Source organism: Acanthopagrus latus, chromosome 21, assembly GCF_904848185.1.
Source record: "Acanthopagrus latus isolate v.2019 chromosome 21, fAcaLat1.1, whole genome shotgun sequence".
NCBI lineage: Eukaryota > Metazoa > Chordata > Actinopteri > Spariformes > Sparidae > Acanthopagrus > Acanthopagrus latus.
In genome coordinates, this window is record NC_051059.1 from 17,135,399 (window position 1) to 17,147,647 (window position 12,249).

At 44.5% G+C, this 12,249-nt stretch overlaps 2 protein-coding genes across 3 annotated transcripts in view; one reads left to right on the forward strand and one right to left on the reverse strand.

Moving 5' to 3' along the window:
* Positions 1-1,970, reverse strand: part of sntg1 (syntrophin, gamma 1) — a 38,785-nt gene extending 36,815 nt beyond the window's left edge. For both annotated transcript variants that reach the window (XM_037085406.1, XM_037085405.1), the window contains exon 1: positions 1,293-1,970. The gene's annotated coding sequence lies outside the window, so the exon portion shown is untranslated. The remainder of the gene's footprint in view (positions 1-1,292) is intronic.
* Positions 1,971-9,560: 7,590 nt separating this feature from the next.
* Positions 9,561-12,041, forward strand: snai2 (snail family zinc finger 2). The gene is made up of 3 exons (XM_037085065.1): positions 9,561-9,908; positions 10,054-10,575; positions 10,977-12,041. The coding sequence occupies exons 1-3, from the start codon at positions 9,830-9,832 to the stop codon at positions 11,156-11,158; spliced, it is 783 nt and encodes a 260-aa protein (XP_036940960.1). The 5' UTR covers positions 9,561-9,829; the 3' UTR covers positions 11,159-12,041.
* Positions 12,042-12,249: the final 208 nt, after the last annotated feature.

A 12,249-nucleotide genomic window follows, 5' to 3' on the forward strand; every position in this document is an offset into this window, starting at 1 on the left:
TGTACGTTTCAAGACGTTTAGCTAGTCGGGATTTTTAAGCGACCCGCTGAGATGCTGGGGATTATTGATCGCCAAAGAAGGGAAGATAAAGTGTGGAGGAACTCTCAAGGGTGCAGCAGATCTTTGTCGCGTTGGATGAAACTTTGTGGCAATCTCCTTCCCTCCGATTGATCCGGACTGCGACACAGTACGCGAGGGATTTTTCTCGTCCTCTCTTCCCGCCTGACACATTGACCAGACGTGACTGACACCATTTTACTCAGGCCCTGGTCTCCTGCCAGTGTACCTCTGTCACTTGGCCAAACTGCTCTTTGATTTAGGACATAAGCAGAAATCAAGGGGGAGGGGACGCGTGTGCTAGGGCATAAAATCTTCAATGACATGCCACCATCTCCCACACCGCTGTAGGAAGTGAGACCTCCAGTACATCAGACAGATTGCTCCTGACCTATGACCGGGCCAATGGACCGGCTGCGGATCGGGCTCAATATGCCTGCGTGAGCTTGAGTCTCATTCCTTAGATTGTCTGTCACACAGTGATGGTAGGAAAAAAGAAAAAAAACAAGCCACACCAGGTTACAGTTAAAGAAGCAACATAAATTTTGTGAAACACTGGAGGGGCTTTAGTGCCAGGATGATAAAACACAGTGGACCAGCAGCAGCAGCAGAAACACTCCTCAGGTTCATCACAGATGGACTGCCTTGGGAAGATTCTGCGGATGAGCCATTTGTGAATACCTAATTGGCGTTCAGGATCTAAAATGGCCTGAATATAAGTAGGTATGTTGATGGTTATTGGCTTGCCCAGTGCAGGCAGAAGTACTTTGAGGGCAGCTGAATAGCAGCACTATCCACTGACTGGCTGGAGGAAACAGCGGGTGCAGCTTGTCTACCTGCAACTGAGGGCGATGTAAAGAAGAAGAAGAAGAAAAAAAAGAGCACTTCTTCTTTTTCCCACTGCAGGATCACACAATAATGACAACGGTGTGGTGGTGGTGATGATGATGATGATGATGAGGCCCATCATCATGAGTGAAGTGCATCATGCAAATGTGACCACGAGAGAGGATGTGGGTGCTCCATCATCCATCGGGATGACATATGTGGCACATACATCAGCATTAAGGTTGATCAGATGAGGGGTGGGGGGGAAAAGTGCATTATGAAGGGTTAACATTTCGTTTCATGGGTGTTTGGCACCATAATTAACTACCTACGTTCGTCATGCACTGTATCACCACCAGGCACTGTAAATGCAAAAACATGAGAAATAAAAGGTCTGTGAGGCTTACCTGATTTTTCTAGTAACAGGTGGCGATGTCTCTCTCTTTTTTTTTAAGATCCCTTTGGACTCCAATCCCTCATGTGACGGGCTTTTTTTTTCTTATCTTAATTTATGCAACGGTGGCTAAAACATCTCAGCAGGGGGAAGAAAAAAGAAAAAAGAAAAAGAAATCACAATGTATCCCTTGTGGCAGCATCGCCCACACGGCATCCTGGTCCACTCACTATACTCTGTGGCGCTGTGCACGTTGAAAAAAAGAAAAAAAGAAGAAGACAACACCGAGAGGTAAAGACGAGCCACAAGCACACTCGCACGGGAAGAAAAACGCAGGATTTGTCCATATTTCTTTTTCTTTTTTTTTGGTGTGTGTGTGTGTGTGTGTTTCCTGGGCAGCGGTTCGGGTTTCAGGGATTCCTCTCCTCCGTCGACATCTCTGGCAGAGGGTCCGGCCGCTCGGCTCCGTCTCTGCCTCGCATCGTGCTGCCAAAATGACTGAAGCTCGGGGAAGAGAAATCACATGCGGCGGGTTTAACGCGCGCGTCAATCCGCTTGGTTTAACCCGAGGCACCCGCGCAACTCTGGATGCATCAATATTACATGATGACTCTACTTTTTTCTACTGTTTCCAGGGACCGACTGACTGCCTGATGCTCTTTACAGCGTCACACTCCGAACGTCTCGCAGAGCGCCCCCCCCCCCCTTTTCTGCCAATTAGATTTGCGTGCACTGCGGTCCTCTCTCTCTCTCCCTCTCTCTCTCTGTGTGTGTGTGTGTGTGTGTGTGTGTGTGTGTGTGTGTGTGTGCGTGTGTGTGTGTGTGTGTGTGTGTGTGTACATATATATTTATTTATATATATATGCGTGTGAATCCACTCGGGATTCATGCCGAGGTTCGCCCGCTTACAGATGAGATCTGCGGCAAAAAAAAAAAAAAAAAGACAAAAGAGAAAGCATATTGGATTTGTTTCATCGTGGCTCATGCTTGAAAGTTATTTTACATTACACTGTCAGTGTGTGTGTCTCTGCATGTGGGGTTTACAGGTTCCCTGAGCTGCAAGAAAGAAAACTAGAGCCACTTGATATATGTAGCGACATATGGATGAAAAATATATCACCATGAAGGATTCCAGTTGGATCGTTTCCAGTAAGAAACTACATGCTACATGCAATTCGACAACCGCTGGAGATCAGCAAAAGATGTCAGTGTGCTGGTCAGTGTTGGACTACTGGTCATTGAGTTCATTGATAGAAACCGAAGTTCATTGAGAGAAACGAACAGCAGTTCCTTTGACATGCTCGGGCAAAAAAAAAAAAAAAATCTGCTTCTAATAGACGCAAAGTTGCAGCCATGACAGTAGGACAGAGCTTCAAATATGGACTTTGCTCTAGAATCTCCAGCCACTGCTTTCAGAGGGCCTGCCTAATGTCGCGTTAGTCAACGTCACGCGGCCAAAACGGCTCAGATCCATGGACGCGGGGCCTTTGGGTTGTGAGATGGGACCTGAATGGATTGGACGTGGAATAATGAGAATTCCACAGGTTCCTCGGTTCCATCCCTGCGCAGATTCTGCTGGGATGGCGACAGGTTCAGTACCATCCCATCTTGAGGGGGTGTAGTCGGTCCGCGAATGGCAGGACACCGAGAGTTCCCAGCAGAACATTGCATTGTTGCGAGATGGTCGATGTCACAACCAGCGTTGCAGATGCCGACCACGTTATCATCAACATCATATTGCTGCTGTCACATTCAGAAGATGTGCTATGTGTATATTTGTATATAGATTACTGTATATGTGTTAAATGTAGCATGGAGGAGTCTATGACCCTCCTTTCATTGTCCAACCTTGTGTTGTATAACGATGAATAAATAACCTTGTACCTTTTAATGTTGTGGCTGATTGGTGTTTGTGATCACCACAGCTTGACGGTTGATGCCCAACGTCCGTGTCAGCAATTCAGTATCCGAACAAATGTGAAATATAGTGACATTCTCCCGTCTGTTGCTGAGGTACATAGGGATAAAACGTGGTCAGAGAATGTCGTCATTTCAACATTTTATCCTACGGAGTGCTGCAGGAATGAGTCATAAAGCCCAACAGCCAGTTAGCATTCTTGCACTTCTGGTTGCCTCGTCTTGGTGTCAGTGTCAGTGTTTTCAGTTAAGTGCCTGAAACAAGTTTTGTGGTTAAAACAAGATTTAGTTATACAACATAAAATAGGTCAGGACATATCACACATGTGAGTCACAAAGCATTTATGTGTCTTTAAAAAGGCGTTTGCTAACAAGTAGCTGGATGAGACTACAGAGGCTGTAGGGGACATTGAACATCGTCATGCCGAACAAAGACTCATCTACTATCATACAACGCTATCTTTCCAACTTGTAGATGGATCAGTTTATGGCAAACTCTTTATAGCGTAGTGCAGTTAGAAAGTTTAGTGGTGGAAGTCATCCACCTGCGATGTACAGTGGTTTGTTAGCAGCGTAGCGTTAGCTTTTACCTTGTGGTGAATACATTTATGTTTCAAAAATGAATAAAGTGGTGTTCATTTGTGAGGATTATCTCGCTGAACAGAACATCATAAACATCAAGATCTTATTTTTTTGTGCAATAAACCCAAAATCCAATTGAAAAGTCCTGTAGGCTTTTCGTTGAGGTAACCTGGGCCGTGCTAGCCCACAAATATATGTCATTCCTGCCGTGCTCTATTAGCCATTCGTGGGACATTTTGTCAAAATTAGTGCATAAATTCTTGGAGTTATGGGCAAAAATGTGCTTTGTGAGCTCACGCTGACTTTGACCACCATTCATCCTTGACACTATGTGGACGTTTGTGCCATTTCTGAAGAAATTCCCTCCAGGCGCTTCTGAGATATCGCTTCACGAGAATGTCACAGACGCCGACACGGAGGCTTTAAAAAGCATGGGTGGATTTTCTGATTCCCGTACAGTCAGACTCTTGTGACTCAGTTTGTGTTCTCAATGAACACACACCATAATCTCCTCACTCCTCACACACACACACACTCACTGTACATACGTACGTGTTCAGTCACTCGGTAGTATTTGGACTCTTTCCCTGAGGCCCCAAGCGTGAGCAGCTGCACGGGGCTGACCAGGTGCACCTCATTTTCCATGTTGTCATCGAGCCAGCTGAAGACTCCCGCTGTTCCCCACATGATGCAAGTCGGCTCTTGCGACGTTTCACGTTCCCTACCAACCTGAGCAGCGCGTCACAGACGGCTCTTATTCATAGAGCTGTCTGTGACACACACATGCTACACACACAGACACAGCAAACTCTTATTCCGAGGGGGTTGTTAATTAAAGGTCAAAACTTGTGGCTCTGGACCAGAACACTGAGTCCTGTTGATCCTGCAGCCTATAGCCGTTCTCAGAGTTGTCTGCTGACTCAATCACACTTCACTATACAACAGAAACCTTTGAGTGTCTGCCACTGTGAGGCTTTTCCATCCCTGTCTTCCCTAATGGCTTAACTGTGATCCATTAGCAAATCAAAGTTAATTCACGCCCAGATTATGGCACTTGCATAGCCTTCAGGTCTCACCAGAGGCCTTGTTAAAGTGCTACATTTGATCTTATTGTACCCTTAACCAATCTGACCCCGGTCTCAGGGATGTCCTGATGCGATACTGATCCAGTGGCTTTTGGAGCTGCGCCGATTCTGAGCTTATTAAGTGAAATGAGAATCAGTCAATAGACAGGTTGACATCCAAATGTATTTCAGGAAAAGAAATGGGCAAAAGAAAATGCAAATGAACGCTCATTTCCATCCAGTCATTATGCAATCATTAGGTGCCAAATCTCTATTTAGAAAACCATCATACCATTGCAGAAGAAGATGGCGGAATACGCCTTTTTTTCTTTGTTTCATGTATGTAAGTGTGCTACAGGCTGTGTTTGAATTCATTACCACGGCATTAAGGAAGCACTGACAGTGGGAAGCTTAAAATACTTGATGACCTGTGAATGAGCCTCACCAATCAACTATCTTCCTCTCGCGTTTTTAAAACCTTTAATCCAGGCAGGTTACATCAGATCTGTGTGGATCGATGAGGAGGCTGTTTTAATCTGCTGCTATTTTTTAGTCTCTTCAGCAGAGCAGAAGCTTCAGCTGATCTGAGTCAAATCTACGCTACGTGTTAGAGCCTGTTCAGAAATGGTGGGTCCATCTCCAACTGAGCGCGTGAACTCCTTTTTTTTTGGAAAAAGGCGATAAAACCACTTAGAGGGAACGTTAAAAGCTTTTTGCGATATTCAGAATGTTTTCTTGAATTTCCATGACGTGTGTGACTTTTCAAAATACGCATGAAAAACCAATGAGACCGCTGCACTATAGATATAAATTCCTTGTTGACGTCATCGAGAAGTTCAGTGTTTAAATGCCATTTACATTTGCGTATTCATGACTGGACTGCTAACTGCTAGCTTCTGCCATTTCTTCTTCACAGTGACATATGCTGATTTTAAATGAGGGGAGAAGAGAGGACTGTTATGGATGCATTGGTCTCCTGCTGTAGTACTTCTGCTATTGGCTGACTATTTCAGTTGGCATTCTCCTTCCTTACGCCATCTCCCCAGATAAAATCTGTCTCTAAGGGAACAACGTCCAAGCTAGCAACACACACGCTAAAGATTCAAGGCCACCCCAACCTTGTTGCTAACAGTACAAACCTGAACGAGGACTTTTTAATGCCACGGCTCACCAACCCACACGCAAAACAAGTTCTCCCGGACACTATTTTGCAGGGACACCATGACCACATCCTGGGCTTTGCATAGCCCAAGATGACAGCGATTGGTTAAAAGAAATACAAATAAGACACAGCCTGAGTTGAGGTACCAGAATCATCATCAGAGAAGGAAAACAGTTAAATCATTCCCTTACCCAACAATTGGATCAGTTTTGCCTGTTATACGTGAGAAACACTGTGCTGTTACCACTGCTTTAAAGCAGACGGCGCTGAGGTGGGAAAAGGTGATGTCATGCACTTCCATGCACCAATCAGGAATGAGCAACATTTGAATCAAAACTGTTGCAAGTTAATCTGATCAATCGACACCTGCGCAGTCTTAAGAAGTTTGTCTATTTTAACTGATGCTCATTTAGTCATGAAAAACATCACATTTTAAACCGCATTTTTAGGGGCTTTAACCAACCTGACCTCCCTCACCTGCTGTATGCATTTACGCACCATGTGTTCTACCTGTATGTATGTGGACTATACAAAGGTCTGCGCAGGAGAGGTGGGAAGTCAGAGACAAGACAAGCAGGAAACACTGAAAATGAAATAATGAGGGATTAAATAGCAATTACCAAACAAAGGAGAAGAAGCACAAACACATAAGCATTAATGCTGGATGCAGTTGTTCATCCGTCAGCGCAGGATGTCACCAGCGTTGGTACAAGAAAAAGAGGACGATGAATGATGGGCGCCGCGGGTCTGAATTCAACACGTCAGCCTCCAGATGAATTGCTGCAAACACAAAAAGAAGATGATGATGTACCACCATGTTGTGTTGAGAAGCTGCTGCCTCTCAAAAATGAGCAAGCGTGTCATCCATTTACCTTGTGCTCGACCAGAAAAAAAAACAAAACACATGTTTGTCTGGTAATTGAGCACATTTCCGGCGGCGTGTCACTGTCCCACTACAACACAACACAGGGCCAAGGATACACGGCTTCCCCCTTCTGTTAATTCATTTCCGAGCTCATAAACTACAGCCTCTGCTTTTCAGAACTGCTGATATGATTTGAGTCGGCACATCATGCTTTTCACTCCCGCTCTTTGCCGCTGTCAGTATGGAGCAGCTTCCACATGCTCTGAATGCAGAGGACGGCGCCGAAGCATGAAAAACACACGAGGAGGCATTTTACACCTGGCCGTGCAGGCTGCTGCTCCTCCTGGATGTGTTGTAGGTGGGGGGTGTGGGTGCTATTAATTTCAAAGCATTATCTTTTTAAATGCTGCACATTGTTTTTTTTCCTCCACCTTCCTCGCCACGTATAGAGCGCTGAATGTGTGACAGTAGCCGGGAGTTATTATGCACAGATAACCTTCCCTTTCCTTTATAATCCAAGCAGGCACAAAGGGAAACTATTCATGATCTGCAATTATGTTTTTCTAGATAAGATAAGCAGTTCACAATTAACTTAAGGCTTGCCCCAGACATAAGGAGCTTTTCATATCTGCTGACCTAGCCAATCAAACAGCTCCAGGAGCTGCTTTTTTCAATATCGCCATGGCTAAGCCTTTTGCCTTTGTGTGACTCCCTTCTTCTTCTCTCCTGCCTTGTCACTTTTCAGATGTTCGCCTCACGCCCCTCTCAGAAGAGCCCAGTTGAACACAAGGGGGCGTAGACTGCTAAGTTTGCCTCACCTTGTCCAAATCGGCAGTAGCAGAGGCAGCACCAGCAGGGGTAGATTTGATTATGGTGTCACGTCCGACCTTGGGGGGTGGAGGGGGACTGTGCTTGAATTTACATTTCAAGGGGGAATGCCTTATTGCATTATCGGCGAGGGGAATGTGTGGCTTTCTCCACACTCTGACTAAACAGCATTAGGAGTGACCGGCCTTTGGCAGCGGGGCAGGTTGGACCAGTTGTTGGATCATGAAGTCAACAGTTCTGTCCCGTTCCATACACATCCTCGGTCCAAAACATCATCATCAGCCATTAGGAGAGCTGGTGTCGGTGGGAGTGTTCTCAAGTTTTTAAATATGCCACCCATATAGGCTAATCAAGTCCCCAGAGGTTTGTAGCACAACAATCAGCAGCAGCACACTCGGCGCAGTGATTGCATTAGTGATGGCATTTTAAATAATCCTGTCTGTCTCAGCAGGTAGCTCTTATTCCTGTTCCTTTCATCGCAATTGTTGGCGATCTGTTTATAGCTGAAGGAATGAAAACAGGAGCTCTGCTACTTTATTTGCACAGTTTAGAGTTAAAGGGACATTACACATTAATAACTTTTTTTTTTGTAAATGTGCCAGCAGTGTTGTAGGAAGTGCCAAGCAGTCATAATTGAGATAAAGTATAGATATATTGTGTTAAACTATTACTTGTACTTATTTTACTTACTGTATGTACATTCAATATCTGATACTTTTACACAAGTGCTATTCATATGGGTGACTTTGACTTTTACCAAAGTAATATTTGAAACCTGATATCTTTACTTTGTGGTACTTGTGGCACACTGCAGCACATCGGTGATGAAACATAGCTGAGTACATTTACTCAAGTACTTTACTTGAGTACAATTTTGAGGGACCTTCAACATCAGATACTTTAAGACTTTTACTCAAGTACTATTCATATGGGTGACTTGACCTTTTATTAAAGTAACATTTCTGCACAATATCTTTACTTTTACTCAAGTACGTTCTTGGGTACTTTCTCCAACACTGTGGGACAGCAGTGGAATGTAACTAAGTACTTTAGGAAAGTACAGTTTTGAGGTTCCATTCTCTACTACTTTGGTGCTTGGAGGCAGATATTGTACTTTTTAGGTACTTGCAGAGCCAAAGTAGCACATTTAAAATCCACTATACTTCAACAGCAATTGGACAAAAACACAGATTCTGATTATTGTAAAAATGCCGAAATTCAGACCCAATAATCAACCAGACCCATAATATACAGTACTATGTGCCTTTACCCTGTAAGGGTAAGGAAATATTCAAGTAATATACATACGGGTGACCAAAGTAATATTTGAACATGATATCTTTACCTTTGGGTACTTTTTTATATACTGTGGCACAGCAGTGATGGAATGGAACTAAGTACATTTACTTGTGTACTTTACTTAAGTTCATTTAACAACATTTCAGTAACATTTTAACACAGTATCTTTACATTTACTCAAGTACTTACTACAACAGTGTGGAGCAGCAGCACTGTGGGCTGGAGCGCACATAAAACAAAGCAAGCTCCAGGGGTTTTTTAATGTATTTTAAATGAGTTTCTGATGAGTTTGAGTTGCTCTCACTGAAAAAAATCTGGCTTTATTTGCTGATGATTCTCTCTGCTGCTGCTGCTGCTGCTGCTGCTGCTGCTGCTCTTCTGGTCTCCCCATGTGCACTTGCATCTCTTGACTCAAACACAAGTTTAGCACAAGGCACCTGTCTAAGTGGAGGAAATGGCACTAACCCAGCCCCTAGGGGGGGTTGTGCGCTCCTATAGGCTACAGGCGCATTTGTGGTAAAAGCGAGATTTAATTGGTTTGAGCTCCTCGTATATGTAGATGGCAGCGGGGTGACTCCTCCCATGCACCTGATAGGGAGTATTTACAGCTCTTTACAGCTTACCCACTGCACTGTTTCCAAGAGCGCAGCGCCGCACCATGACACTCCACTGGACCTAAACTTTAAGGATTTCCGTCTTCACTCTCTAAACCTGCCGCTATATATTCCGAGAGAGAGAGTGTGTGTGTGTGTGTGTGTGTGTGTGAGAGAGAGAGAGAGAGAGAGAGACAGAAAAAAGTTTGCCAAAAGTTGTCCACTACTTGTTCTTCCAAGATGCCACGCTCGTTTCTGGTCAAGAAACACACAAACTTCGCAAAGAAGCCAAATTACAGTGAGCTGGAGAGCCCGACAGGTAAAGTTTGACCGAAACTCTCTCAAAAGTTGTTGTTTTTTTGTTTTTTTTTCTTTTGCGCAACTTTCTGTTTGCTTCTCCTCTGCTCATCCAGGCAACATGTGATCCTTCATTTCCCCTTTTTTTTCTCCACTTTTATATCCAGTGTTCTTCACGCCGCACATCTACAGGGCCCTTCCTCTGCCCGTCATCCCGCAGCCGGAGATCCTGAGCCCGGCGGCGTACAGCCCCATCACAGTGTGGACTACCAGCAACTTGCCGCTGTCTCCGCTCCCCAGCGACCTCTCCCCCATCTCTGGATACCCCTCATCGCTCTCCGACACCTCCTCTAAAGACCACAGCGGCTCTGAGAGCCCGAGGAGTGATGAGGACGAGCAGATGCTGCCCAAGCTGACAGACCCTCACGGGGTGGAGGCAGAGAAATTCCAATGTAGCTTGTGCAGCAAGTCCTACTCCACGTACTCTGGACTGCTCAAGCACAAACAGCTGCACTGCGACGCCCAAACGAGGAAATCCTTCAGTTGTAAATACTGCGAGAAGGAGTACGTGAGCCTGGGAGCTCTCAAAATGCACATCAGGACTCACACCTTGCCTTGTGTTTGCAAAATATGCGGGAAAGCTTTCTCCAGACCCTGGCTGCTCCAAGGACACATCAGGACGCACACCGGTGAGTGGATGTGGGGGTGACAGAAGGGGGCCCTCACAGTGAGGAGGCTGCTGCTGTGGGCTAGTTGTGTTCAGTGTATACATGATTTAACAGCCTGCACAAATAGAGTAGACGCTGCTCCACAGCCCAGATTAAGTTTGAAGTCAGGCTGATGTGAGAAGACACAAACTCTCAGATATGTTGTGTTGATGCACTGCAAAAGGGACAATATTGCTGTCTCTGACAAATGTCATGTTTTGAATCAAGCAGCGGCTGAACCCGCTCAGCTGAGTGCCTCCCTGTAAAACAACAAAACGAAACAAAAAAACCCCAGCAGGCCGACACTCTGACACTGTTTTCTATCCAAATTTGTCTGCACACAATCTCTGACGGCGCCTTTTCTTTCTTTTCCTCACTGACAGGAGAGAAGCCGTTCTCCTGCCCTCACTGCAACAGGGCGTTCGCAGACAGGTCCAACCTCAGGGCTCACCTACAGACCCACTCGGATGTGAAAAAATACCAATGCAAGAACTGCTCCAAAACCTTCTCCAGGATGTCTCTTCTGCACAAGCATGAGGAATCTGGGTGTTGTGTAGCACACTGACTGAACTGGGATACTTTCTTTTTTTTTTTCTTCTTTTTTTTCCCCACCATCATCAGAGAAAGACAGAAAATACAAACTGTTGCTTCTTTATGTTTTCCGAGCCCGGGAGAGCTGTCAGTGAATCACATCGATTGGGGTTGGGGGGGGAGTTTCTTTCTTTTTTTTTTCTGCTTCTTCTTCTTCTTCTTCTACAAGTGGTCGAGTTCATTTCAGAGCTCTGTGTGCTCATGTGCCTCTCGCCTCAAGCAGTGTTTTCTGTGATTGCAATCAGCGTCGAGCTTTGTCATGCCATGTACTCACCTACCTGTGCTATTCATGCACTTTTTCTGCATGTCTAGAATGTTGTTTTTCTTTTTTTTAAATATGACTTCACAATGTTATCCGCAGTGTTTTTGTACCGATGTCTCTCATTGGCTGTTATGCAGTCCTCCACTTCCTTCTTTTTTTTTCTTTTTTTTGTTATTACAGACGATACCAAAAAAAAAAGGCGCATTATTATGAATGACAGTATGAACAGAGGAATGCTGAAGCCATTGTTACTTAGGGAACAAGTGCAAACTTAGTTGTTTTTTTTTAGGGTGAATTTACTTCAACTTTTTGCACAGTCAGTAGAAACAGTTTGCCAGCACTCAAATAGCAAAACAGATTTTTCTCTCAAGTGCCTCAGTTTTACTTGGCAATAATATGTATGTTCCCTGTTTTTTTTGTTTGTTTGTTTGTTTGTTTTTATATATTTTTATATATTGAATGTAAGCGTGACTGAGATGATTGTATATCAGCAGTGAAAACTGTGATGCTGAATGATTTTTGATATTTTTTTTCATATCCTCATGACACTTTTGGAAAATAAAGTTTCATGACATTTATTTTTTCGTACACATTTCTGGCACTCCTTCAAGTCACCTTTTTTTCATCCGCCGGTGCCGTCTCTTCCACGAGCAAGGCGATTGTCACGCACTTCAAAATGGAATAAGGCGCACAAATGATATTTAATCCCGCTTGCACCGTCTTGTGTTATGGAGATGTAAAAAAAAAAAAAGAATGAGGAGAGGAGAGAGGTGACTCAGCTCTGAATCAGGCCTCAACCTGTT

Coding starts and splice junctions, on each gene's coding strand:
- snai2 (XM_037085065.1), top strand. CDS start 9,830: ATGCCACGCTCGTTTCTGGTCAAGAAACACACAAACTTCGCAAAGAAG. Junction 9,909..10,053: donor TGAGCTGGAGAGCCCGACAG/GTAAAGTTTGAC, acceptor TTTTATATCCAG/TGTTCTTCACGCCGCACATC. Junction 10,576..10,976: donor ACACATCAGGACGCACACCG/GTGAGTGGATGT, acceptor CCTCACTGACAG/GAGAGAAGCCGTTCTCCTGC.